The sequence below is a fragment of the Penicillium psychrosexuale genome (genome assembly GCF_028828465.1).
Source record: "Penicillium psychrosexuale strain IBT 29551 chromosome Unknown utg000005l, whole genome shotgun sequence".
Classification (NCBI taxonomy): domain Eukaryota; kingdom Fungi; phylum Ascomycota; class Eurotiomycetes; order Eurotiales; family Aspergillaceae; genus Penicillium; species Penicillium psychrosexuale.
In genome coordinates, this window is record NW_026643190.1 from 2,359,294 (window position 1) to 2,384,079 (window position 24,786).

At 49.3% G+C, this 24,786-nt stretch overlaps 13 protein-coding genes across 13 annotated transcripts; 8 read left to right on the top strand and 5 right to left on the bottom strand.

Annotated features, from left to right (window-relative positions):
• Nucleotides 1-823: 823 nt before the first annotated feature.
• On the top strand, nucleotides 824-4,228 carry N7518_009820 (putative C6 transcription factor; the record flags this gene model as incomplete). The annotated part of the gene is made up of 5 exons (XM_057190746.1): nucleotides 824-951; nucleotides 2,334-2,419; nucleotides 2,477-3,132; nucleotides 3,184-3,914; nucleotides 3,967-4,228. 5 exons carry the CDS (start codon nucleotides 824-826, stop codon nucleotides 4,226-4,228), a joined length of 1,863 nt encoding a protein of 620 aa, XP_057038402.1.
• Nucleotides 4,229-4,875: 647 nt separating this feature from the next.
• On the bottom strand, nucleotides 4,876-5,702 carry med7 (mediator complex subunit MED7; the record flags this gene model as incomplete). The annotated part of the gene is made up of 2 exons (XM_057190747.1): nucleotides 4,876-5,385; nucleotides 5,439-5,702. The coding sequence occupies 2 exons, from the start codon at nucleotides 5,700-5,702 to the stop codon at nucleotides 4,876-4,878; spliced, it is 774 nt and encodes a 257-aa protein (XP_057038403.1).
• Nucleotides 5,703-5,917: 215 nt separating this feature from the next.
• N7518_009822 (phosphatase PAP2 family protein) lies at nucleotides 5,918-7,027 on the top strand (the record flags this gene model as incomplete). Its single annotated transcript, XM_057190748.1, has 4 exons — nucleotides 5,918-6,058; nucleotides 6,113-6,206; nucleotides 6,263-6,602; nucleotides 6,661-7,027. 4 exons carry the CDS (start codon nucleotides 5,918-5,920, stop codon nucleotides 7,025-7,027), a joined length of 942 nt encoding a protein of 313 aa, XP_057038404.1.
• A 281-nt stretch (nucleotides 7,028-7,308) lies between these two features.
• N7518_009823 (putative alanine--tRNA ligase) lies at nucleotides 7,309-8,109 on the bottom strand (the record flags this gene model as incomplete). The annotated part of the gene is made up of 1 exon (XM_057190749.1): nucleotides 7,309-8,109. One exon carries the CDS (start codon nucleotides 8,107-8,109, stop codon nucleotides 7,309-7,311), a length of 801 nt encoding a protein of 266 aa, XP_057038405.1.
• A 390-nt stretch (nucleotides 8,110-8,499) lies between these two features.
• On the top strand, nucleotides 8,500-11,813 carry N7518_009824 (amine oxidase; the record flags this gene model as incomplete). The annotated part of the gene is made up of 5 exons (XM_057190750.1): nucleotides 8,500-8,550; nucleotides 8,608-9,039; nucleotides 9,099-10,618; nucleotides 10,838-11,280; nucleotides 11,335-11,813. 5 exons carry the CDS (start codon nucleotides 8,500-8,502, stop codon nucleotides 11,811-11,813), a joined length of 2,925 nt encoding a protein of 974 aa, XP_057038406.1.
• A 692-nt stretch (nucleotides 11,814-12,505) lies between these two features.
• Nucleotides 12,506-13,732, top strand: N7518_009825 (fungal specific transcription factor domain-containing protein; the record flags this gene model as incomplete). The annotated part of the gene is made up of 1 exon (XM_057190751.1): nucleotides 12,506-13,732. The coding sequence occupies one exon, from the start codon at nucleotides 12,506-12,508 to the stop codon at nucleotides 13,730-13,732; it is 1,227 nt and encodes a 408-aa protein (XP_057038407.1).
• A 391-nt stretch (nucleotides 13,733-14,123) lies between these two features.
• On the top strand, nucleotides 14,124-16,081 carry N7518_009826 (uncharacterized protein; the record flags this gene model as incomplete). The annotated part of the gene is made up of 2 exons (XM_057190752.1): nucleotides 14,124-15,263; nucleotides 15,314-16,081. 2 exons carry the CDS (start codon nucleotides 14,124-14,126, stop codon nucleotides 16,079-16,081), a joined length of 1,908 nt encoding a protein of 635 aa, XP_057038408.1.
• A 395-nt stretch (nucleotides 16,082-16,476) lies between these two features.
• On the top strand, nucleotides 16,477-17,750 carry N7518_009827 (F-actin-capping protein subunit alpha; the record flags this gene model as incomplete). The annotated part of the gene is made up of 7 exons (XM_057190753.1): nucleotides 16,477-16,533; nucleotides 16,622-16,640; nucleotides 16,732-16,847; nucleotides 16,907-16,996; nucleotides 17,061-17,113; nucleotides 17,167-17,304; nucleotides 17,399-17,750. The coding sequence occupies 7 exons, from the start codon at nucleotides 16,477-16,479 to the stop codon at nucleotides 17,748-17,750; spliced, it is 825 nt and encodes a 274-aa protein (XP_057038409.1).
• Nucleotides 17,751-18,142: 392 nt separating this feature from the next.
• On the top strand, nucleotides 18,143-18,953 carry N7518_009828 (PEX11 domain protein; the record flags this gene model as incomplete). Its single annotated transcript, XM_057190754.1, has 3 exons — nucleotides 18,143-18,296; nucleotides 18,379-18,533; nucleotides 18,591-18,953. 3 exons carry the CDS (start codon nucleotides 18,143-18,145, stop codon nucleotides 18,951-18,953), a joined length of 672 nt encoding a protein of 223 aa, XP_057038410.1.
• Nucleotides 18,954-19,806: 853 nt separating this feature from the next.
• N7518_009829 (uncharacterized protein) lies at nucleotides 19,807-20,571 on the top strand (the record flags this gene model as incomplete). The annotated part of the gene is made up of 1 exon (XM_057190755.1): nucleotides 19,807-20,571. The coding sequence occupies one exon, from the start codon at nucleotides 19,807-19,809 to the stop codon at nucleotides 20,569-20,571; it is 765 nt and encodes a 254-aa protein (XP_057038411.1).
• Nucleotides 20,572-20,698: 127 nt separating this feature from the next.
• Nucleotides 20,699-21,226, bottom strand: N7518_009830 (uncharacterized protein; the record flags this gene model as incomplete). Its single annotated transcript, XM_057190756.1, has 1 exon — nucleotides 20,699-21,226. The coding sequence occupies one exon, from the start codon at nucleotides 21,224-21,226 to the stop codon at nucleotides 20,699-20,701; it is 528 nt and encodes a 175-aa protein (XP_057038412.1).
• A 376-nt stretch (nucleotides 21,227-21,602) lies between these two features.
• Nucleotides 21,603-22,634, bottom strand: N7518_009831 (D-2-hydroxyacid dehydrogenase family protein; the record flags this gene model as incomplete). Its single annotated transcript, XM_057190757.1, has 1 exon — nucleotides 21,603-22,634. One exon carries the CDS (start codon nucleotides 22,632-22,634, stop codon nucleotides 21,603-21,605), a length of 1,032 nt encoding a protein of 343 aa, XP_057038413.1.
• A 242-nt stretch (nucleotides 22,635-22,876) lies between these two features.
• On the bottom strand, nucleotides 22,877-24,442 carry N7518_009832 (uncharacterized protein; the record flags this gene model as incomplete). Its single annotated transcript, XM_057190758.1, has 4 exons — nucleotides 22,877-23,127; nucleotides 23,180-23,621; nucleotides 23,809-24,191; nucleotides 24,250-24,442. The coding sequence occupies 4 exons, from the start codon at nucleotides 24,440-24,442 to the stop codon at nucleotides 22,877-22,879; spliced, it is 1,269 nt and encodes a 422-aa protein (XP_057038414.1).
• Between the last annotated feature and the right edge of the window lie 344 nt (nucleotides 24,443-24,786).

Here is a 24,786-nt window from a genome sequence, read left to right on the forward strand (position 1 = left end):
GTCCGCCCGTTATATCGCACCATCGTTCATGGATCGCATTCGGAGAGCTCAGAGGGCAAGTGTGTCAAACATGACGACTCCAACCATTCCACCCGCTACCGTATGCGGAACCTGGCCAAGGACACTACGTCTTTTCATGCTGCACAGGAGGGGCACACCGAGTCGTACATTACTCGTTATAGCCGGAGCGATGAAGAGATTCTGGTGGGTCAGTATGGAAGCAGTAATGACGGTATCCGTGTTCACGAAGAGGTGCAAGTGGAGAGAATATCAAGCTACGTCGCCCACACCTTTGACTGAGAGATTCCCATGTAAAATGATGCTTCTTGCTACTAGACTAATAGCGAACCACTGCTTCGGTTATCTGAATGGGATGAAGACGGTGTTATTTACAGAGTGAAGCCATACTAATTAGAGGGCAAAGTATCTTTTTTTATTTACTACTTTGTTGATTTATTCCAGCTCGTGCGCTTATAGGACTCAATCCTGTGTTGGCATAATATCCCTATATTCCCGTGACGTGTGTGGCGGGTCCATTTTGATTCAGATAATACAAGATGTTATGGCCTAACAATTCTTAGGCTCGTGTCTCTTGTTCTTGGGAGTTAACGAGGTCTAAGTGGGAACATTTAATAGCCGACTGCCTGTCGCCTAACTTTTTCATCTTTCCCCTTTCTCCCAACCCACTGCTTAAAGCCCTATAACCGTGTTTGTTTTTGCTTGAAGGTACGATGTTCTGTGCTTTCTAACCTACCGGCTTTTTTTTTTTCTCGCTCGGACTTGACTGACAATCTCCAATAGATCCAAGCCTTTATCCTCCACCATGGCCGTCACCTCTATTTCAATCCCATTCGACTGCATCCTTCCTTCCAGCAGCTCCGGTAGCTCCATTACAAAGCCCATCAAATCGGTCTCTAAGCCATGCTTTGGCTGTGACTGCGGCGATGAAGAGTGCGATTTCTGCATATGCACTGTGATGTGAGCTGCCATTCATCTCCCTCGAGCTTGGATGTGTTTTATTGTTTGGGAATTCCGGTGGCGATGGTCTGATCGCATGTGGAGAGGTCAAGACAAGGAAAATATACGGGGAATCTGTGCGGATCAGGGTCCGGGGGGATGACGACTGCGTTTCTAATGGGTACCCATGCAATACCCCCGAGTGCAGCAATATATTCTTGTTCTGTTCGACTCTGTTTAATATGTAGTTTATGAGCTGTTTCTGGCCGCTTTTGGGGTCAGAAACAGCTTCCTTTGTCACATGGATGATCCCAGGATACTGATGTGCTACGGACGATCGCTTTTTGAGGTTAAGAGTAATGCCTACTAGAATCCAATAGTGGGGAAGTTCAGCGTCCCAGGGCAGTTTGGCCGAGTGGTCTAAGGCGATTGAGTACGTTAAATCCAACGACCAAATCAAGCGGCAGTTGCTAACCTTACTAGCTCGAAATCAATTCTCTTCGGAGGCGTGTGAATCACACAGCTGTCGTTCTACATCTTTTTTTTATCCTTGGATAACGTAATTTCCAAGCGAGCCGCCCAAAACACATAGTAAATGCGATATTATATAACTTCAAATTATAGCAGCCAACCACTCGATATCGGCTGTTTTGCGGTCTCAAAACGGACGTACGGTCGGTTGGTTGAAACGAAAACGCGGCATGGGATCAACCATATTGATAAACTTGACTTTCTCGAAGCATACCTTGCCGTACGAATTGAAGCTTTTAAATCAGAGACAATTAAAAACAGCTTCTCGGCAGCTGGTTTAATATCCTTTTCACCCGATCGGGTTCCTTTCAAAACTGAATATTCGTCTTCGAATATCAACCTCCCCCCCCCTCCCTAGCAGGGGTAGCGATCCAAGCCGGAATTTTACATATAAATACTATCCAAACTAATTGACATCAATGGCTCTATCACTTCATCTCATGGACCTCGGCATGACGTGGCTGAGTCAGCGGCTATTTGTCAGCGGCTTTCGGACCCAGCCATTTCCACCGACACATCCTTTGAGCTTAATTTTGCTGAAGACATCTCAACTATACAATGGATCATGGATCTAATGCCTCGGATCAGCCACGGACACGGACTGCTCGTGCCTGTGATTCCTGTTACAAAAGAAAGGTAGATCGTTCATCGTCAACTCTCGATCCCGTCTAAACTGGTCCTAGATCAAATGTGATGCTGCAATTCCGCAGTGTAATTGGTGCAGCCACCATAATATTCCTTGCACATTCGATAGAGTAGTGCAGAGGAAAAGGAAAAAGGATGACGAGGGGGGGTGAGTCTGTACCTCGAGCTTGTTCTTCTATGTGTCTGACGTTGGAGATAAGACGCCCCAAAGTTTCACGACTATCGGAGCGAATTAGTCGCATCGAGCAGCTTCTTGTAGAGAATTTACTGGGTGATCAAATATCTGGTTAGTGCCTCTTCAATATGCAGACCTCAGAAGCACCCCGAAACTAATTGGCAAAAGTGCCTGGAGATTCGCCTCGATCTTTCGAAGTCAATACGACGGCCAGCAGCTCCCCAAGTAACACTCAGCCTCCAGACTCATCGTCAGTGCGAGTTCACTTTGCGGGCAAAGAGTTGGGTGTCATCAGTTTACTCACTGGCACGCCGTTCCTCTTTCCCGAAGGACAGGAATGGATCGAGGCTCGCACCGGACAGCACGTTTCAATTGATAAACTGAGTCCAGCCCGAGCGCCTTGGGATAAGGAGCGCGGACAGACCTTGAACTCTGTTTTGATGAACATGAACATGAACACTTCAAATCCCTATGAACTTCCCGACTGGGGAACAATGCAGGTGTACTTCCAGGCATATAAGAGCTCCAACGTGATGCGGCGCATCTTTCCTGTTATAGATCCGGAGCTTTTTGAAGAAACCATCAGAACAGCTTACAGTCAATCGCTGTCTACCTTCAGATATGGCCAAGCTAGCGCCAGAGTTTGTGTCATTGCATTTCTTACCTTTGTTTCTCGTCTCCCTGACGTCAAGCGCATTGTTAACACGACTACTACGACGGCTGCAATCGATCATGATCTACTTGCCACCAAGGCAAAATTCTTCATGCCTCAAGTATTACAGGAGTCTGCCAGTCTGGACGCAGCGCAGGCTGTTACCATATTGGTAAGTGAGCCACTCGAGTGTATGATTTCGATAACTGACCGGTGAACATAGACTCTCTTCGAATTATCTTCGGGAAATATGCGGACCACCAACTATTATGCGGCGCTTGCTGCGCGACTCATTTTCATGCTGGGTGGCAATCGGCTTGACGGTCAGGCCATCTCGACGGATGAGCGCAGCCAGCAAGAGCATTTACAACTACGGAATATCTTCTGGATTTGCTACACGATTGATAAGGATCTTGCACTGCGCACGGGTCAGCCGCCTACCATCACTGACGAAAATTGTGATCTGACACTACCTCCGGGATATCTCGATCGAGCATTCTTGGACGTGGAAAACGAAGAAGCCCCATGGTACGGTCCAGTATTTCCATTCGACTTGCGCCTGAGCATCATCAAAGCCCGGGCGCATCGAGAGCTATATTCAGTCAGCTGTCTCCAAAAATCAGACGCCGAGCTGCTCAAGTCAATCCGAGAACTCGATGACGCGCTAGAAGAATGGCGGCTATCGGTCCCTCCTAGATGGCGTCCAACCATGTCCTTTTCTTCCGAGACCTCGGATCCGAACATGCGCATGCACACCGTCATGCTACGTCTGAACTATCACCTATGCATGACCATCATCCATCAAGCGAGTGGAAGATGTAAGGCGTGGATGCAAGGACAAAGCGGTATGATGGATGGGGTGAGTTCAAGTATGGCACTTTCGGTAGAAGCCAGTCGATCAAGTCTATGTTACCTGGAGGCGGCAGAACATGTGGTAGTCGACGGGGTTTTTTGGTACGTGATTTTTGTCATGCTATGTATCTGAAACCCAAGCTAATCCTCCTAGGACTCTGATATTCTACCCAATGTCCGCGCTGCTCACCATCTTCTGCAGTATTCTTCAGAACCCATTGGACCCACATTCGCGTGAAGACTTGGGCCGATTGAATGTCGCCACGGTCATGATTGAGCGTATTTTTTCACGGAAACTACCTGCAACTGAACTTGTGCATTTCAAATTGGTCGCCGATTTCATTGTGGAATTGAAGCGACTGGCCGAGTGTGCCATTGATAAGGCCTGGGCGGAGCAACGCGCCGCCTCTCATTGATTTGCATTTTGTTATTGTTATTTCACTCATTGGCTACTTTAGCGTGAGGAGTTTATTGGCTACGGTACTTAGAATTGACGAAATAATAATGTAGAAGGAAGAACAGTCATTTGCATTGCATTCGGTAGAAATGGTCAGACCAGTGTATAATAGAATGATATGCGATATATGATACTGCCTGTAGTTGTAAGCAAGAAGTTCCGGCAGACATTCACGAAAACCGGCATGTTGCTGGCCTCTCGAGTGGTTTAATGGCATTTCGAGAGAGCCGGTCTTAGATAGTTCAGTATCCTAAAACGAGGCGCTCTTGATAGCAGGTTGCTAGAACATCGGAATGTCCCCAAGATATTGGTGTGGTTCAATATCTGCCTTGGATGATACGAAGCGCGCGATCCTTCCATCGACACATCATATTTGACAGCCCAGTGAGCTTGCGTGCCCATGAGACGCCTGGATAGAGAACCCGAGGGACGATTTGTTGGATGCTGATGAATACTCGATTCGAGATTCCTCCGCGGTAGGCTTTTCAACGAGGCTGACCTTTGAAACAGTGTCACATTTAAACACGTAACGCAGGAATGGTTCAGTCGTTCGACTCGGAGAAGGCAATACTGTTCAAATTCAGAGAAACCAGCCCGTTGTTGGATTCAGTTTTCTTTGTCCAGTAGATCCCAGATCAGCCGAGAGTGCTCATCGGCCTTTTCTTTCAGCGCTTTGGCCTGGTCGGTATCGTCTCCTGACCCAGTGGTAGCCATGCGGCTGCCCTCCGCTTGCAGCTGCTCTAGTACACTCTCAACCTCCGCTTTGACTTTGTCCATTTGTTTCATTTCCTCTCGGCTGTGGTTGAGCTGCTCTTCCATCATCATGATGAGTGATTCGCGCGCTTGGTGTGGACGGTAGAGGTTGAGAAGGTGGTGTGCATTGATGAATAAGTTGCGCAGGTCTTCGACCTTGGATTCGAATTGTTCCGGCGAAACCGATAGGATACCGGTGAACTCTAGGAAATTAAGGAGCAGGGACTTGCTGATCTTGAGAAGATAGTATGCGTGATTGAGAGGGGGTGAGGGCTGCGAGTTCTGGTCGGTACCGGCTGCGGGGGGTTCTGGGTAGAGTTGTTCGATGCCTTGCTCTTGTAATGACGGCAATGTTGTAGACAGCTATTTCAGAGTCAGTATTGTCCGGCGCAGAGCTCAGATGTAGGGGAACGAACGGTTTGCAACTCGCCAAAGACGCTGTATTGTCCTTCGGGGATGTCGGGCGGCACTAGGTACCGGAGCTCTGAGGGGAGCTCCAGAGCGCGCAATTCAGCTGCGGACCACTGCTTGTGCTTGTTCAACCGTCCATCCTCGCCCTTGGAAGCTTCAGCTTTGATCTGTTCCAGCTTGTCGATATTCTCACGCGTGAAGTGTTTCCATAAGGGCGGCGGGGGCGCAAATGACGTGGTCACAGCTCGTTGTTGGCTCTCATCGGCCATACCGACTAGTACGAGGATAGAAGATGTGAGAAAGGAGAAAGAAAGTGAGCCAAGTGAGCAGAGTTGAAGTTTCTCCGAGTTGTTTGGAAGACGGAGCGGTGACGTGGTCTGTGCTTCCGCAATGTGGGTCGAATGTCAACTTGACCTTTTCCAATCTCGACATGCGCCCAGTCAAGATCTGAATATCTCTCTGGCGTCCTCGGCAGTTGTGCAGGATGCCTCACAATGGTTCGGGGAACGGGTCGACCCCGATTCTACAACGTGTTGGACTCGCTGGTGCTGCAGCTCGCTTTGCGCAACGCACCTATGCCGCCGACTATATCGCATTGGGGTTTCTAGTGGCAGGATGGGTACTGGTAAGTCGCAAACGATCTAAATCATGGATCTGCACATTTTTAATACATGAATAGATTCAATTATTCGTGAACCCGTTCCATCGCATGTTTTCGCTGGATAACAAAGCCATTCAGTACCCGTTCGCTGTCCACGAACGAGTTCCTGTTTGTAAGTCAATTTCCAATGATGCAGTCTGCTTCACTTGTTTCTAACCGGAGTAAAAGTGTGGTCGGTCATCTTCGCTGGTCTGATTCCTTTTCTGGTGATTCTCGCCTGGTCCGCAACGTTTCGCGTCGGTGTGCATAAGACGCAAGTGACAGTACTCGGACTATTCGTGGCTTTGATGTTGACCTCGTTCCTGACGGACATAATAAAAAATGCAGCAGGGAGACCACGTCCGGACTTGTTATCGCGCTGCAAACCCTCCCGAGGTACATCGAACAATGCGCTGGTCGCATGGACTGTCTGCACAGAATCGAACCAGCACATTCTACAAGAGGGATGGAGGAGCTTCCCTAGTGGGCATAGCAGCTTCTCTTTTGGCGGGCTGGGCTATTTATATCTGTAAGTGATTCTGATGCGCAGCGCTGGGACACTCCATCTAACAATCGTCACTTTATAGCTTCTTGTGTGGTCAAATGCATGTTTTCCGTCCTCGAACGGATCTTGGACGCTGTTTACTTGGGTTTTTCCCCTTGTTGTGTGCTTTGATGGTCGCCCTGTCCCGTCTGGCCGATTATCGGCATGATGTATATGATGTGACGTGTGGAGGACTCTTGGGCATGCTGATAGCCTGGTTTTCATACCGCCGCTACTATCCACCGCTGCGGTCGGTCATGTGTGACGTTCCTTATGACAAAGCTGATATTGCTGGACCCGATGGCTTCGCCAAATTAGATGATGAGGAGGCTCTTGCGCGGCCCTTTATTTCACGCGCTGATCCCTCGGAGGAAGGCTATCAGCTCCAGGAGATAGAGCCATCTCGATGAATCTAGCGCTGACTTTTAGGCATAATATGATTTTTCTACCCTGGAGTATTCACTCGCACCATCAGAGACATTTGCTGTTGGGCCCTTATTTAGACATCTGAAAGGTAACAACATAGGCCTCCCATTGCTCTCACATGTAATGTAGAACTTTTCTGTAACATATCGCCGAGGTGGAAGCGATTCAAGATGAGGTCTAGTCAAAACATCTATTATTTTGGTCTATTGGGTCGCTCACTCCTTGTCTATATGGTATTCCCAAAAGCCGAACCAGTGAAACAACATCATTTCACCACATAGCTAACTCGTGAGTTCCCTTGCTTTCTCGAAATCTTCTTGACCGTCACAGGCCCACACAAATCTGTCGTATCGACATGCGTGCCTCCGCAAGGGTACACTTCAGCACCGACGATGTTGACCACACGAGACTTTTCACCTGCAGGCACCAAGCTGCGGTCAGGAATCAATCGCTCCAGACCACGCGACCGGAAATCCTCTTCATCCCACCATTCGATTTGGACAGGCATCTTGGCGGCGATATATTCATCCAGCTTGTTCTGGATAGGGTCCTTCCATTTCCCTTCAATTGAGCCTTGAAACTCGCATGCTGCCGAGTCGGGGAAATGTGAGGCCTTCAGTTCATCAAAGTTCTCAATCTCTTTCTCCAAAAGATGTCGGACTGATGCACCTAGTACGTGGCCTGCAGTATGCAAACGGGAATATAGTTGACGTTTTTCCACATCAATTGCCTGCTCAACGGTCTCGCCTTTGTTGAAAGCGGATGACGAGTCCTCGAAGAGACCGAGGTGAAGCACCTGTCCCTTGGCATCCGTGCGAACAGCCGTGACTGTGAAAGTGCCAGATGGGCCTTTTAATACGCCCGTGTCGGAGGGCTGACCGCCGCCTTGGGGGTGGAAAATAGTCTTCTCGGTGACAATGATATGGTGTTCCTCGCTGGCGTCTTTGAAGAGTAGACAATCGGATTCTTCGAAGTCCTTGAAAGGGAAAATGGCCGTCACGGTTGTTTCAAGAATATGGAGACTGGCATCATGCTGGAAGACCAGAATGGTGCGAGTTGAAGCCATGTTTTGAATATACAGGTTGGCGAGAGGAAGAAAAGAGTTGAGGCGGGGAAAAGAGGAGATAAGCCGAACAGGAAAATCCCCAAACATCTCACTGATTTTGATTCGGGTGATTATAATATACTATGGGCTCTAGTGCTTACCTTCCTATGATACATAGAGGTCTATTTCCGTTCTAACCTTTGGAGGTGAAGATATTCCGGCTATTCTTTACCTTAGCGATTGACCAGCCGATCTTTCCGGTTATTCTTATATCTTAGCGACTATCATGCATTGCGTTATCTGGTCTTGTCTGTGACTGGTTGGCTGATATATCTTGCAGTTCAACTTATAAAAGCCCAGGTTTATCACGCTGTCTTCATTATCCTCGTTCACCTCTTAGATACTTCCATTATGTCTGATACGCACCCTTTTGATCCTCTTGTGCCCCAGGAAATTACCAAGGTAAGTCAAGTCGTTTTAATTAAACAAAAGTTGAATGTCGTATCAACCATATTGTAGGCCGCAAAAGTTGTCCAAGAGCTACTTCATGAAAAAAGCTTCAACTTTCGCTTCATCACCTTGAAAGAGCCACCAAAGCAGGAGATGATAGTATTCTTAGAGAGAGAACATCTTAACCAGCCTCAAGTCTCCCGACCTGGTCGTATCGCTCACATCCAAGTGGTCGTTCGTGGCGACTCGGAGCCAAATGAACTCACCGAGCTTCTAGTTGATCTGGACCGGAGTGTTGTCATTCAACAAGAGATCCTTGTGGGAAAACACTCCTTCATTGACTCGGCTTATATGAAAGATGTTGAGAATGCTTGTATGGCAGACGAGAGGGTACAAAATGAAATTGGAAAGTTGAGGTTACCTCGAGGGGCTTCGGTCGTTGTCGAACCGTGGGCTTATGCCACTGATGGCATGAACGACATGTCGGAACGGACTAGCATGGTCAGTACATGTCTGATAAGATTCGCAATATCTCAATCCCAGCTAACATAGATGAATAGTGTTGGTTTTATATGCGACTAGTGGACAATCCCGACGCCAACTATTACGCATATCCACTTGACTTGTGTGCGGAGGTCTCTGAGCAGCTCAGGGTGACCAAGGTCTACCATTTACCTTCGTCTGTGAGCGAGAGTGTTCGTGAAGAAGCACGGCTGTACGACCCCTGCAAGATCCATCCCACTGATATGAGTGAATACCATCCCAGTCTGCGACCACCACCGCGCACAACCACCAAGCCCTACCAGGTTGTCCAGCCAGAAGGGGTTTCCTTCAAGTCACACGGAAACCTATTGACCTGGGAGAAATGGACTATGCGCGTGGGCTTCAACTACCGTGAGGGTCTCACGTTGCATGACATCCGCTATGACGGTCGGAGTCTCTTCTACCGACTGTCATTGGCAGAGATGTTTGTGCCATACGGGGATCCTCGTGCTCCGTATCCACGCAAAGCTGCATTTGACCTTGGGAACGACGGGGCTGGGATCAACGCAAACAACTTATCGCTTGGATGTGATTGCCTGGGACTGATCAAGTATTTTGACGGATGGCACAACACTTCCTCGGGGGAACCCTTGAAATTGCCCAATGTCATCTGCTGTCATGAGCAAGACGATGGGATTTTATGGAAGCACACAAACTTCCGTACGGGAAATGCCGCGGTGGTCAGATCACGTATCCTAGTGCTGCAGACCATCATCACGGTCAGCAACTATGAGTATATCTTTGCTTTCCACTTTGGCCAAGATGCTTCGATTCATTATGAAGTCCGGGCCACTGGGATCTTGTCTACCAGTCCCATTAACATTGGTGACGAAGTTGGATATGGTACTATTGTTGCTCCGGGTGTCCTTGCGCCATATCACCAACACTTGTTCTCTCTTCGTATCGATCCTGCGATTGATGGAGTTGCAAACTCGTTGCAGGTTGAAGAGTCCAACCCTTTGCCCTTTAACGACCCATCTGTCCTAAATCCGTTCGGGGTCGGGTACACAACACATTCAAGGATTGTGACAGAAGAGGGAGGGCTAGATCTTGATTTTAACAAGAATCGCACGTTCAAGATCATCAATGAGGCGAAAGTCAATCCTATCACCGGTACGCCGATTGGATTCAAAATTGTTCCATGCTATAGCCAACTGCTACTGGCCCATCCAGAGTCTTTCCATGCAAAGCGATCTGAATATGGAAACCATGCAATCTGGATCACCCGTTATAACGATAACGAACTTTTCCCGGCCGGAAAACATACTATGCAGTCCCTTGGCAGCGAAGGAATCGACTCAGCCATTGCTCAGCGGAGAAAGGACCCGGACTCCAAGTCAACAGTGCGAAATGAGGACATTGTTATTTGGCACACATTTGGATCCACGCACAATCCGAGAATCGAGGATTGGCCAGTGATGCCCTCTGAAAAGATGACGGTTGGTCTCAAACCGGTCAACTTCTTTACGGGAAACCCGAGTTTAGATGTTGCTGTGTCAAGTCAAGAGGATAACAAGAGTAGACTTGTTGAATCGGCGTTAACAGCATGTTGTTCTCCGAAAGTGAATTGATAAGGCAAAGGTTGGAGTGATAAATGGTTGCACTCTATGGCGGGGTGGATCCACGTGTCGGGTCGTCTTTCCTTCTGGGGTTCGGGGCTTGAACTTCGTCTGTTTGTCATTTGATAACCCCTTAGCCTTGACCTGGACCTTTTCACTACTTGGAAAATTACAAATTCACTTCCAATGACTTCCAGGAAACCAAAAGTCCAAATTCTACTCTCCGTGGATTTTGATGCCGTCTCGGGCTTCCTAGGGACTGGTGCTTCGGCTACAACCAATCTGGCCGATTATAGCAGTGGCTTTTTCGCAGCGCAAGTCGGAGTGCCACGCTTATTGCGTCTCTTTAAGAAACATGGAATTAGTTCCTCCGTGACTTGGTTTGTCCCCGGTCATTCAATGGAATCATTCCCAGCAGAGACCAAAGCAATTGTTCAATCGGGCGCTGAAATCGGTTGCCATGGATATGCGCACGAGGGCTCCAGTCAAATGACTGAGTCACAGGAGAGAGAGGTCATCGCCAAATGTGTGCAGCTGGCAACCGACTTGACTGGAAAGCAACCTCGAGGATGGAGAGCACCATTATATCAGTTGCGAACACACACCATTCAAGTTCTAGAAGAGTTTGGATTTTTATACGGTATACGACTTTGCTCATATTATATGTGACTATCAGGAAACTGAATTCAGACAGATTCATCCCTCACGCATCATGATTCGTCGTTGTACTTTGTCCCTCGAATGTCAGAGCCCAAGGCCATTGACTTCTCGCCTTCCAAGTCTGCTTCTACTTGGATGAAGCCCCTCCCCGCTCCTGCAGCCAGAACTCCCCAGACTTTGATTGAAATTCCGTGCAATTGGTATATGGAGGACATGACTCCAATGCAGTTTCTTCCAGCGGCCGAAAACTCGCACGGGTTCGTTAGTCCGATCACCATTGAGCAAAATTGGAAGTCGCGGTTTGAGTTCCTCTACAGTGAGGCTGTCGAAAAATCAATCGAGGAAGATTCCGAGCAAGGCTTTGTTTTTCCTTTGGTGCTGCACCCAGATACTAGTGGAATGGCTCATGTGGTTGGGATGATTGACCGAATGATTTCGTGGCTCAAACAGCAGGAGGTTGAATTTGTGACATTTGGCGAGTGTGCGGCAGAGTGGAAAAAGAATCATGCTTAAGGATAATATTCAAACTATTTCCATGTAACCTATACACATCATCATCATAGTATACGGATATAGGAGTGACAGTCGAAAATCAGTTGGAGATTCGGCGGGGCGGCCAACGCTTATCCGCCACCCCCAATTTTCTTTACCAACTCCAACTATCCACCTCACATACTATCTTTGGCCCAGGCTGGTTCATACCATGTGAAGTTTATATATACGGAACTCGTATGCCACGAAGAAAAGCTGCAGACCGCACAGGTCCGGTGAAGACCCGATCTCGCGATGGTTGCAAAGAGTGTCGGGCGAGTCGTGTCCGATGTGACACCAAAAAGCCCCTTTGCACACGTTGCCAGGAGAAAGGATTGCCATGTACGAAGAATTTAGTTTTGAAATGGGAATCGGAATTCATCAGTCGGGGAGTGGCTTTTGGGCGTGCAGGTGTTTGGAACAAAACCGGCGCAAATCAACCTACATACGGCTCGCTTTCGGAAACGCACGAGTGGTGCCCAGTGCCAACTATTAGCCCTTGGGGCTTCATAAACAGCGGTGTGTCAACTTTTGAACACCCAGACGAAGTGAACGTTGACTTCGACGAGTGGAATGCATTGATTTCAGTTGCCCAATGCTCAAACTCACCATCTTCCAGAAACCACCAAATATGGTCCTGGTTACAAAACTTCTCACATCTCAGCGTGGTTAGCATGAATTTCAACACCAGCCTCCCTCCGTCTCTTGCGCTATTTCCAGAGCTATCCAAATCTGGGCACGGAGAGCTGTTTGATTACTATCTTCAACAAGTGTGCCCTCGCACAACCGCCAGCTCCACATTATCTTCGCCGTTTGTCTCTGTGATTCTGCCATTGTGTTTATCGGCTTCTCCTACGCTTTTCAAGGCCATCCAAGCATTGGGCGCATGCCACTGGTCAAGGCTCAATCCAAGCTATAGTGCAATCGGCCTGCGTTATAAATTAGAGACTTTGAGGGACCTTCGTCAACGTCTCTCGTCAGAGGGAAGCTTGACATGCTCCATGGATCCCGAAGTACTGGTTATCATGATCATGCTATGTCTTTACGAGATAGTCGACAAGTGTGATCAACAATGGATCATCCATCTCAAAGGCGCCAACGATTTAATCCAACTGCGAAGAAAACAGCAAATGACATTATTGCAGTCAGCAGCCCCATCGGATCCTGTGACGAGCTTTGCAGAGCAATTCTTTGCCTTCCAGGATGTCATGGGCCGAACCGCCTGTGCCAAAGAGGTCTTGTTTGGTACCGACTACTGGAAACCGGACGAACACAACATCGATCTTTGGATGGGATGCAGTCCTGAATTGGTGTCAATCCTCGCCAAAATCACAGATATGAGTCGAACAAGGAGACAAAATACGTCTGATGCGGACAAGGCGTCGTTCTCACTACGTGCAGCCTCCCTTGAACGCCAACTAGAGAACTTAGTCCAAGAGATGGGGAAGGCTGACGAAATTCTTGGACTGGTTGCAGATGCTAAGCGGCTGGCTGCAATGCTTTACTTACATTGCTCTCTGTACGGGGCTGGTCCCACCACACCTTTGGTGAAGACTTATGTGCGCCAGATTCTGCGACTCATATCGGACCTCCTTGGCCGTAAATCCCTAGTCAATGTGACATGGCCAGTCTTCGTGGCAGCCGTGGAGCTTGATCCATCTGACGATGAGCTCTTCCCGGAATCGGAAATGGAATCAAAGTCGGGACGAGTGATTGTGCTACGTTCCCTGGCAACAATGGCCGATTCAACGATCTCGAACATTGCTAGAACACGGGCAGTGATCACCAAGCTATGGCAGACACGCGATTCAGATTTGATCAAGGGAACCGTTCTGCAAAATCAATGCAATGATTGGGAATGGCATGTGGTGCCAATCAGCAATGCCATGAGTCTGGCGTGAGGGCATGAGAAAGAATGAGCATGTGGAATGTCTGTTCATTCGAAAGCATTGAACTATCGATCTCATATTTCTCTGTTCAGTTGTGTAGCACATAGGAAGTATACGATTGTATAATGTAGGTCACTACTCCGTAACAGAAGCGACTTGGCCGGATCGGGTTAGCGCACGTCATCTGATCTCGTTAACCGCTCAGAGCCAGCGACTTGCAACGCAATGTAGACCTCGCGTCGATCCGAATACTGTGGATATCTTGTCATAAACTACAGCGCATGTGCTCTCCGGGCATTACTTGTGGAGTTGACCGGATTTCCCTGCCTCGGTGCCGACAAATGATGCCCTTCAACGTGCACCCTTGCTCTTTATCGCCAAATCAGACCAAAGTGACTTGAATATGGCGCAGGTGCGACCTCCAGCGCCAGGGCGCAGTACATCAGCCCACGGGTTTGAAAGCAAGCTCAGTCAACAATTATCTCAGCCCCATGAAATTGATCTAGAACACCAACTTGAACCGTCGCGTTCTCCCAAGTCGCGTTCTCCCAAATCGCGTTCATTATCCGATGCTTCCAGACCTACATCCTCCACTCAACCATCCACTGGTGATCTCAGTCGGGCATCAAGCAAAGACGACAATGCGATACCCGTTCTCCCCGCAACACCTCGAAGATCAAATGCATCTTATTCGAACCTCTCGCTAAACTTGCCTTCTAAACCCGCCGTGTCATCACTTACGAACTGCGCCCCTCTCTCTCCTAAACTTGACCCATCACATATCTACGGGTCTCCGGGATCTGTTCTCCCTCGACGATCTCGGGGCCTCGACTTCTCACGCGCATGTACGAACCTCCACCATTCCACCCTAGCCGAGTCGTCCCCAGATTCATCTCCCACCGTTGGAGGGCGGGGCATGGCAATACCCCAGCGACGCGGATCGCTTGGAGCGACATCCGTTCCGCCTTTCTCGACATCAGGTCCGGCTGACCGTACAACAATCTCAAGCTCCATGTCGAGTGTGAATATGATAGAGTCGGACACAAGTAGTAGCGAGGAGGAGGATGAGTTCATGGCTGATCGCGACGATGTTATGATCAATACGCCGCAGGCGACTCGCATAAGTGCGCCGAGTCCGTTTGCCAGCAATATTCAGAGCCCTGGCAACGACTGGATGGGAGGGTATTCACAAGCTGCCGCCAGCTTGATGAGTTTCCAACGCGCGCGCTTTCGCAAAGGCCGTAGTCGCCACAGCTCTAGCAGTGCGAGTGGAAACAGTACAAAACCTAGTCCTACCCCTCACTCTCCGCCTATCATGAAGAGTGTCGAGCACTCTAGTGGTTATTTTGCTCCACGGCAGACTGCGCATTCACGCAGAGAGAGTCTCAGCTTTGGCACACGCGACCTACGTTTGTCCGATATGAGCGACGATAGTGAGAGTCGCACGACGCGAAGCGGAAGCCCAATTCCCACTCCACGCCCGGAAGGTGGCGGTCCACTGGGGGTAATCCGTCGTGCGGTGACCCGACGTGGCAGCTTACTTGTATGTGGGTGCCTTTGATTCAGTGATCTAGAAGCTAACTACAGTAACAGCCCAAAACCAAGACCTTTGCGCGCATTCGTGCCGCTCTGATGGAGGAGGGTGCTCCAGTTGATAGCGATATGAAACGAGAGGCAGAAGTGGTCCGGCAAGTCCGCGACACCGAACCTGAGCCCACCCCTGCACTCGGCGAATTCCCATCATTGCGGCCCTCGACCTCATTGGATTCGACGGCGACAGAAGATCCGACGGTCAAAGTGGGAATGGACACAGGATCTACGGATACTTTTGGCAAGCAAGCCAGTCGCAACTCGGGTGGCCTCGAGTTTTGGAACTCGTTTGATGGACGATACCGAACCCCACCCCCGGTTCGTCAGGGAGGTCCCTCGTCTGTGGCAGATGAGGATATGTTTATGGATACGACTCCGTCTACGACCATGGGCTCTGTCACCGCGGAATCTTTCAAGCAGCGTTCCCGCTCTTCCACGCCCCATGCTCCGGGTATGCCAAGTATTGGAGAGATATGTCGCAAGCGGCGTCGTGACGATGACTTCGATCCTAATCTTTTCAAGCGCCGGGCTGTTTCACCCAGCGTGAGTGCTCAGAGTAGTCCGGTGATGACCCACTCCCATAATATCAGTGACATGGGCCCAAACATCTGGGGTCCGCCGCCAAAGCCGGGCCTCGGGCCACCGTTCTCTGAACGACTCAGTTCTGATGTAGGCAATCGACCGATTGCTCATGCTGGAGGTGCGAAACGCGTCGGCCTGCAAGGGATGACCGAAGCCAGCGATGGCTTTATGAATATGAGCATTGATTGAAAGCAGCTTTTATTACAGCGATGCGGAATTTGATATTATTCGTTAGCGCTCGAGAATTTTGTTTTTCTGGGAGGGTTTTAAGAGCATGGTGTTATTTGGATATGGATATTTTGAAGCAAGATACACATTCGTTATTCCAGCGATTTTTCAGATACCTGGCACATTATTTTACGAATCACTTCACGTTACAGAATGTTGATGTCCGTACGCACATAGTCCTGGATGTATAGTAGGCCACGTGCTTATCGCTCTCCGCCTCCGACAGCTGTCTTTCTCTCCGCAGAGACTCTAGACAATTACCACTTCTCAGCTCTAGAATTACTCAAGGACTTGGATTGCTCTTGAACCTCTCGCTCTGCTCAACATCAAATACCCCGATCGTATTTTCCTACGCCATGGCTTCCACTGTTGAATTGGCATCCTCCTTCATCGAGGGTGCCCCGCCAGGAGAGGTATGCACAACAATGATCCAGGATCCCCCACTCCCCTGGTCAACGTCTGCCTGGAGCTTAGGAATGATTACTGACATGTTTTCTTTAGCTTGCAGATGTTGTCGCCGGTAAATCGCCCTCTTAGCCCTACGCTGCCTATCCCGATCCCCGCAATTCCGACATCTACATGGACGGTGCTAATCCCTACTACTTGATTAGATGTGCAAGCCTTGACTTCCGAAGGCGAGGATATCATTCCTTCCCTTCTACCCGCATTCAAACGGTACAACGAGGCGCAGCTCGCAACGGTGAAATTGCCAGGATCAAGTCAGGAGGTGGGTTTCGCTTGGGAGTCAACTATGTCTGCGGCGAAACTAATATGTTTGCTGGGAAGGTCATTGTTAGTGAATTTAATGAGCTCGAAGACAACCGCTACTTCGACCCTGAGAGCCAAACCTCGTTCGAGATCGACCACACCACACAGGTAGGTTTCGCCTGACCAACTGGGCTGATAAATGAAGGCTTACGGGTTTGCACCATGGCAATAGACGGCCTCGGCAGCACAATCATACGCATTGGAGTCAGAGCACGCCGACTTGATGTAAGGAATGATCCCGGCTGAAGTCTTGGTGGTACTCCGCTTACCGTGTTTAGCAAATCGCTACTCAAGTCGTTCGGTGTTCATGCCCGCGAACACTACCCCAACTGCTCATATGGTGTCTACCCTATTGAGAATGACTCTGCCGTCGCCATCGTCTTGGTCGCCAACCGATACTCCCCCAACAACTTCTGGTGAGTGGTTACATCTCTACAAGTAATATATTGGGAAGCTAATCGTTATGGACGCTTCCCCTTCTGGGGAGGATTGTCTGTTCTATGACAATAGGAATGGTCGTTTCCGCGCAATTTACCAACTCCCCGTCTCCTCCTCGTCCTCTACCCTGACTGGCAACATCCACGTTGACGTGCACTACTACGAAGATGGCAACGTGGCCCTCAATACTACTAAGCCTATCAACATTCCCATCCCCTCCGTATCCGCTGAGTCGATTGTTTCGCGGATTGCTGCGGCTGAGCGCGATTACCAGGAAGCGCTGAACCGGGCGTTTGTCCAATCATCCGAGGGCGTATTCAAGGGTCTCCGGAGGCAGCTTCCCATTACACGACAGAAAGTGGAGTGGGAGAAGGTTGGTGGATATCGTCTGGGTCAGGATATCTCGGGCGGCAAAGGACGGTAGAGCAGACTTGGAAATATTGTCGAGTGAATGGCTGAGAACCGATATCAACGTACTATTTTGCGAGCATTGTCTTATTTGCGTGTCAATTGTTTCAATTTCATGTAAATTTTTTGTAGTGCTGGACTTGTCGCTCTATATATATCTCCAACATGCCCACCAGCTAACTTCAATCATGCTTAGAATACCCATATGAACTATTCGATACAACAATCAATGGCCGACTACACGTGAAATAACTCATGTATACTAATCTTCGAACATGCAAAGGCTGAATAAGCAACTTTACTCACTAGTGCAAGTGAAAATAGCCCACTTCCAAGCCTTGACACATAATTTCCACCCCTATCCCACAAGAGTATACTGTCCCCAGAGTCCGTAGCAGTGCGGCAACGATGATCCAACACTTTTCTCGCTTTGTCAAATCGGGTGCTGGTCTTGAAAAGACCCTTCGTCTGATCCAATGCGTGTCGCAGGTTGTCGCAGCACTCACTGTGAGAAATGCCCTGGCTGTGCAATTGACCACGCTCAAGCTGCAATTGGCACTGAGTAAGTTGAATTCTATATTGGATTGATAGATATATATTCTCGATTGACTGTTATATATACTGATACTGGGTTTGTTGCGTAGCGCGGAGATATTTCCGCTTCTTTGGGTTCATTGACTCCTTCCAGCGGATGTCGGCGTTGCTGGGCAAGGATGGCTTCGGTTCTGTGGCTGGACTGCTTGAACTAGCCAAATGCATTTGCTTTGGCCTTTACTTTGTCCTGGAAGACCTGACTACTGTATGTTATTTACTGCTGTTTTTTCTTCCTCCGTGAATAGGACTGACGAAGGGCTAGCTTCATGCAATGGGCGTCTACGCAGTGACCTGGAATGATCCTGTCATGAACCAAGCCAATACCTTTTGGTTATATGCGCTCTCTTTCTCTGTTGCAGAAGCCATTTGGGCGCTGCTTGTCAGTCCCGCGGAGCAGCCTTCTAAGAAGAATGGCAAGAGAAAGAACCGGAAGATCGCTTCTGAGAAGACCGCGGTAAAATCGACTGTTACCTCTGCCCGGGTCAAGCAGATCGTGGTAGATGGCTGTGATTTGCTCATCCCGTTGGAGCTTTTGGGCTGGATGCCCACCGGGGACGTGGTGGTTGGATCGACCATGGTTTTGAGTACACTGCTGACGGCTCAAGAGGTTTGGGCCCGAGTGTGATTGGGATGTAGATATAGCGGCATTGTTGCCAGCCGGACAAAATTTAGACTTAAATATCAAGATGTATACAGATCATGCCAAAATAGCAGAATGGTCATGAGCTGGACAAAAAAGCACATCAAGATGAACATGGCAAAAGCAAAAAAAATGGACTCGCGGGGAATCGAACCCCGGACCACTCCCATGCTAAGGGAGTATTATACCACTAAACCACAAGCCCAGTTGAATGTAAAAGGCTGCCGGTTAGTGACTCAAGAGCGGAAACCAATAATAGGCGTGATATCCAATAGAGTGCTAGGACTGTTGGGAGTGGATCCTCGTAGGAAATACCCCATTTGGAAAGAGTCGGCGTCAATAGATCGGAGATCGAAGCCACTGTTCTCTTCTGAAGTTGTAGAAAGGTAGAAAGGAGCTTGGCGGACTTGCTGATCGGAATTGCGAAGTAAGTCGGCTTAGACCATCTACCGGGTGACGGCAGTTCGTATTGGGAGCTGACAGACATTATCATCGCTGCCCATCCACCAGAATAGAAGGTTCTCGCTCGAGCCAAGGTCAATAGATCGTATTTTTCGCCTTGGGACTCGTATGAATTGGGCTGGTCACTCGTGGGAACTACAAAAGAGGCTATACGAGTGAGGCTCAGCAAGTCCAGACATGGTGGGCGAGAGAAGTAGCGAATGAGAGAAGGAAGGAAGTGGTGATCGACGTCAAGGAACACGAGCGCCAAGAAATGGAGTTAAGTTTAGGAAACCCATGGGTCGTCCAAAGCCCAAAATAGGAAAGTGTCGTATCGGGGGAAGAACATATATACACGGCCATACGTAGAGACACGGTGGCCATCCAGACCTGGACAATGAACACTACAGCCATGCCCGACCCCCAGAAGGAAATGGAGATTCACTCCTCGGCCTTGTCTGTCAGATCTAACAGCACGACAAGAACACTCATCGAGAGTCCATCCTCTTTCTACCCATCGCGCATTCTAACCATTAATGCCCAAGGCATTCGCGCTTTCCGTCTCCCACTGCCATCCCGCCAAACTGAGATCTTTGTCTACAACCCAGACGGCACCGAGGCTTACGTCTCCACGCGCGACAAACGTTGCTCAGGTAATGCGACCCTGTCCCACCCCAAACGCGGAGATCTGATCCGGACTGAATACTTGTTCGGTCCGAGCCGGGATCCCGTTGTGCACCTGCTTCAACCTTCTGGTGACAGCCCCGAGGAAGTGGCTGTCGCGGGGAAATGGACCTCTCGCTCAATGCGCTTTGCTATACCTGGAGGTAAACAGTTTGAATGGGAATATGCCAAGGAGAGAAGGGCGGATGGGCAGAAAGTCAATTTGATTGTTCTTCGTGCCGTGGAGGAAGACAAGGCCAAGAGTAAAGAGACCCAGCGCCACAGGATTGCACAGCTGGTCCGCGGAGACGATGCTCGGACGCCCGGAACGTCGCGATCTTCGGCGGGCAATGGGGGTGAATTGCAGATCGACGAAGCTGCGTCACAGTCTCTTGAACTGGAGGAAGCGGTTATTGTGGCGACTTGTTTGATGATGTTGAAGAAAGAGGTTGACCGACGTAGGATGATTCAATTCGCAATGATCGCGGGAGTGTTATGAAAGTATAGCGCGTCTGTGTGGTATTTTTTTTAGTCTTAACGCTAATCTCTATTTTTCTATCGGATATTTGGATATCTTGTGTCTTTTTCGATAGTTCTATAAGCCTCCAATTTGGGGTGCCAGCCCCTCAATTGGCCTTGGTCTCATTCAACAATTCGGAAATGTGGCCATTAAGCCAGTATCCGTTCAACTGGTCGGCGGGCATGGTCTTGGCTCCGGAGATCCAACCTCTGCAGATCCCGTCACCTGCCCCGCAGGTGCACTGGAATGGCTGGTCCATATCCCACTCGGTGCTGGGGTAGAAGAAGGTGAGGGCATCACCTTTCTTCAAGGGATGGTCATCCACGACCCGCACCTCCATGCGACCCATGTCGAAGACCAACGATGGTGCGCATGAGTGGTTGCAGTAGACTAGGTCGGAGTTGAGTTCGATGTGGGTGTCGCGGCCGGTTTGCACGCTCGTGTAGGCTTTCTTTCCGGGAGTGGCCGTAGTGATCTTGGCGAAGACGGCGCCTGCGGGGAGGTCCACGAGAGAATAAGCTCCGCTAGCAAATGCCTTCGTACTGCGCTCAACGCGCAGACATTCGGGATGGGTCGGAGGAGGGAAGTTGGCAATGGCGGGCGTCGCGGGAATGGGATCGGCGGATGGGGCCATGGTGAGGGAGGTATGGAGATGAGAAGGGGAGAGGGGATAATAGAGGAGAACAGAAGAGGATAGGAGAAAAGAAGATGTTTGGAATTAAAAAGTGGAAATCGCGGGGGTTTTATTAAGTCGAAGACGTACGGAGTAGCGATGAAGAGAACATTCCACATCGTTCCCTTCAACCGAGGTCATTCCGCTCGGAAGACCGAGGCACAACGCAATTAATTGTCTTGCCAAAAGAGTCCTAACGAAGACCTTTGGACGTTTACACTTGTGAAGGCGAACTATTAGCCGGATCGTACGTATTCGTCATTCGGTGAACCTCCACATGTAGAACATCACATTCTCGGAACAACCTCGGTTGTTTGTATTTATATAGCTATGGTCATCAATTCATCCTGCGCAGTAGCTCCTGTCCATTCAACCACCGCTCTAAATTCTCCGCTGTTTCGCGATACCACCCCCGCAATAGCTCCTCCTCTCCGTATCCCATGTGGGGGGAAAGCAGAACTTCACTGCGTCCATCCTGGCCCCAGGGAGTATTACGCCATGGGCTATCCAGAGGCAATGGCTCCGGGTCAAAGACATCTAACGCGGCGCCACGAATGCGGCCCGCATTCAGGGCCTCGAGGAGGGCCTGCTCCTCAATCAAGGGCCCACGTGAAGTATTGATGATAAATGCAGATGGTCGCATATTTGCTATTTCAGCTGCGCCAACAATTCCACGACTTCGATCCGATAGTACGCTGTGTACACTGACGATGTCGGCCTGGGCGAAGAATTCCTCTTTGGACGCGGCGACGGCAAATGTCCCCACTGGCAGACCCTGAGCGTGCGCTTGCTCGTCGGTCTTTTCCTGTGTCAAGTTTGTTGACCATGCGAGAACCTTCATGCCAAACGCCAGAGCGCCAATCTTTCCTACTTGCGACCCGAGTTTTCCCAGCCCAAGCAGCCCTAATGTCTTCCCAGACAAGTTGATCCCAAGGGAACCTTGCCATGCACCGCGTTTGACGGCTGCATCGTCGCGTGCTATATTTCGAGCTAGTCCCAAGATCAAAGCCCATGTATGCTGAACCGTCGAATTCACACCGGGTGGGCGGCCCTCGGTGCCTGCGACAGCCACATTGGAACGTGTAAATGCCCCGAGATCTAGTGCCAGGTTGCGAGTACCCGTGGTCAAAAGAAGTTTCAAATTAGGGAGCGCTGCAATGGTATTGGCTGCAAAAGGTGTTCGCTCGCGCATCGCCAAGATGATATCGAAGGGAAGGAGTCGCTGGACAAGGGCATCGTGTTGTGCAGGATCGCGGGGATCGAGGGTTTCGGGAAAACTGGAAATGTCAACTCGCGACTCGAGGTGAGTGAAATAGGCAGGCGCAATGCCCTGGTAATCGTCAAGGATTGCAAACTTGAAATGAGCCATTGTAAAAGATGAATATGGGAGCGAAAGAGGGAAGAGAGAGTATGTCCGGGGAAGTGTAGGAAATTCCCTGGGGAAATGACGTGCCCGGCAGTTCGTTTATCCACTCAGTACGATGTACATATACATGTCTGAAGGTATTGGAGTAGTATGTACTTCAAGCCTATCCTCAGTTTGGTAAATGTACCTTATGTCGACATTGATCTCCAAAGTAGATTGAGCAACTTTATAGGAACCCTGCACTCTTATTGTAAAATTGGATCCCTCATCATTAGGAAAAAAGTCTCTTGCCCAACACTTCCAAATGGTGTATAATCCATAACCACCTCCTCTAATATCTTCCACCCATGCTTGAGGTAGATAGGAACACCTTCAGGCGTACCCTCGAGGAAGATACGCGACTGGGATGCATCTGCCTTTTCTATGCCCCATTTCAAGATAGCAGAACCAAACCCTCGTCGTTGGTATTCCGGTAGGGTTGCTAGCAGATCGAGGACTGATGAACCATTTGAGCAAAACCCCCTATCGCGAATGTGGGGGTCACTTACTGATATCGTTATCTGTGGTGTATCGCTTGCGACCATCCTCTAGGAGCCTTTTGAAGGCATTGAAAACCCCCTCATTCATTGGTCTTGGTGCATGTGGAACGGGGTCCTTGGCCAACAAGGCTGCCTTTTCACTTAATGTAACCAGGCTCGGACCAAATGATGCTGGAAACTGCCAACGGCTGTAGGTCGCCAGCTCCCCACTGTCTGGATCATGGATCTTGAGGACGTGCATATTGGGGTTGGTAAGATGTTTCATTCCCATAATTATTTTGAATTCCTGCAACCTGGTCAAGCTGGCCTCTGGGAAAATTTCTTCGAGGAGACGGCGGCCTTGAAAGCTTTGGACGTTGACTTTGGCAAGTCCTGACCCATCGGCCTCGGTGGCATATTCGATGAGATCCATGGTAGTTCCGAAGAAGATATATGAGTGAGTGGAGGGAGACTGTCAGACAAGAAACAGAACAGATATCAGCCCCCTCCATGGCCTAGTGGTAATATACTGTATTATTACAGGGTTTCCCCTCTCAGTTGGAAATTTATTTACAGTCTATTAGTCTTATAATGTTCTATATTGTCTTATATAGTACCAATTTAAATATGATTTTCTATCAAACCCTTCGCTTTCTGACCTCCAGCTTTGCTTCTGGATCACTTAGCATTTCAAATCCCATCTCCACAATCTTGGGTATCATCCCCTCAGCAATCCTAACATCATAAGTCAAAAGAATCTTAGCCAGAGCAATCTTGACTTCGTTGCTAGCAAAGAATCTCCCAGGACAAATTGCCTTGCCAATTCCAAAGGCAATATGCTCCGGGCTGGTGGACGCGAGTGCTGCTGCAGTATTACCGGAGTTGCGAAGACGAAGAAAACGGTACGCATCATAAAAGAATGGATCGGGGTAAATCGCTGGGTCCCACATCATGGATGAATCAACTGCAACATTGGTCCCGCGAGGGATAGTCAAGCCATTGGGAAGGATGACATCTTGCAGCGCTTTCCGCTCAAGATTTACTGTGAGAGAGTGAATTCAGTACCTTGATATGAGAGTACTGATGGGTTAGACACATACCTAATGATCCCGGTTTGAGCTGCTGTGTCTCCTTTACTGCGCTGTCCAACAGCTGCATTTTGAAGACGCCTGCAGTTGTCCATCCACTCTCCTCGACAGCCTTCTGTGCTTCATCTCGCAGAGCGGGAATCAGATCTGGATGCATACAAATATCTAGTAATGCCTGCTTGAGTAGCTCAGAAGTTGTGTGCATTGCACTTACTGCGAACGCAATTTGTGCCGCAGCGGCATCATAGGGGCGTCCGGCAGCGATTTCTTCAAGCCACTGTATGGTATCCTCGAATTTTTCTATCTTACCAGGCTCAATAGAGCGAGATTGCCCATGCGCCCTGCCGCCTGCGATCCAAGATTGGCTGTAGCATAAGACGAGCAAGACGCATTTGCTGACGGCACTTTATGAGTTCTGGCAAAAACCAATGAACAAATGGACGAAGAAACGCCGGCCAGGCGCGGAGAGATCGAATCCCCATAAAGGTATTCATTGTCGAAGTGATAATTAAGTTTTGCCACTTAGGATCACGAGCTAATTCAGGACCG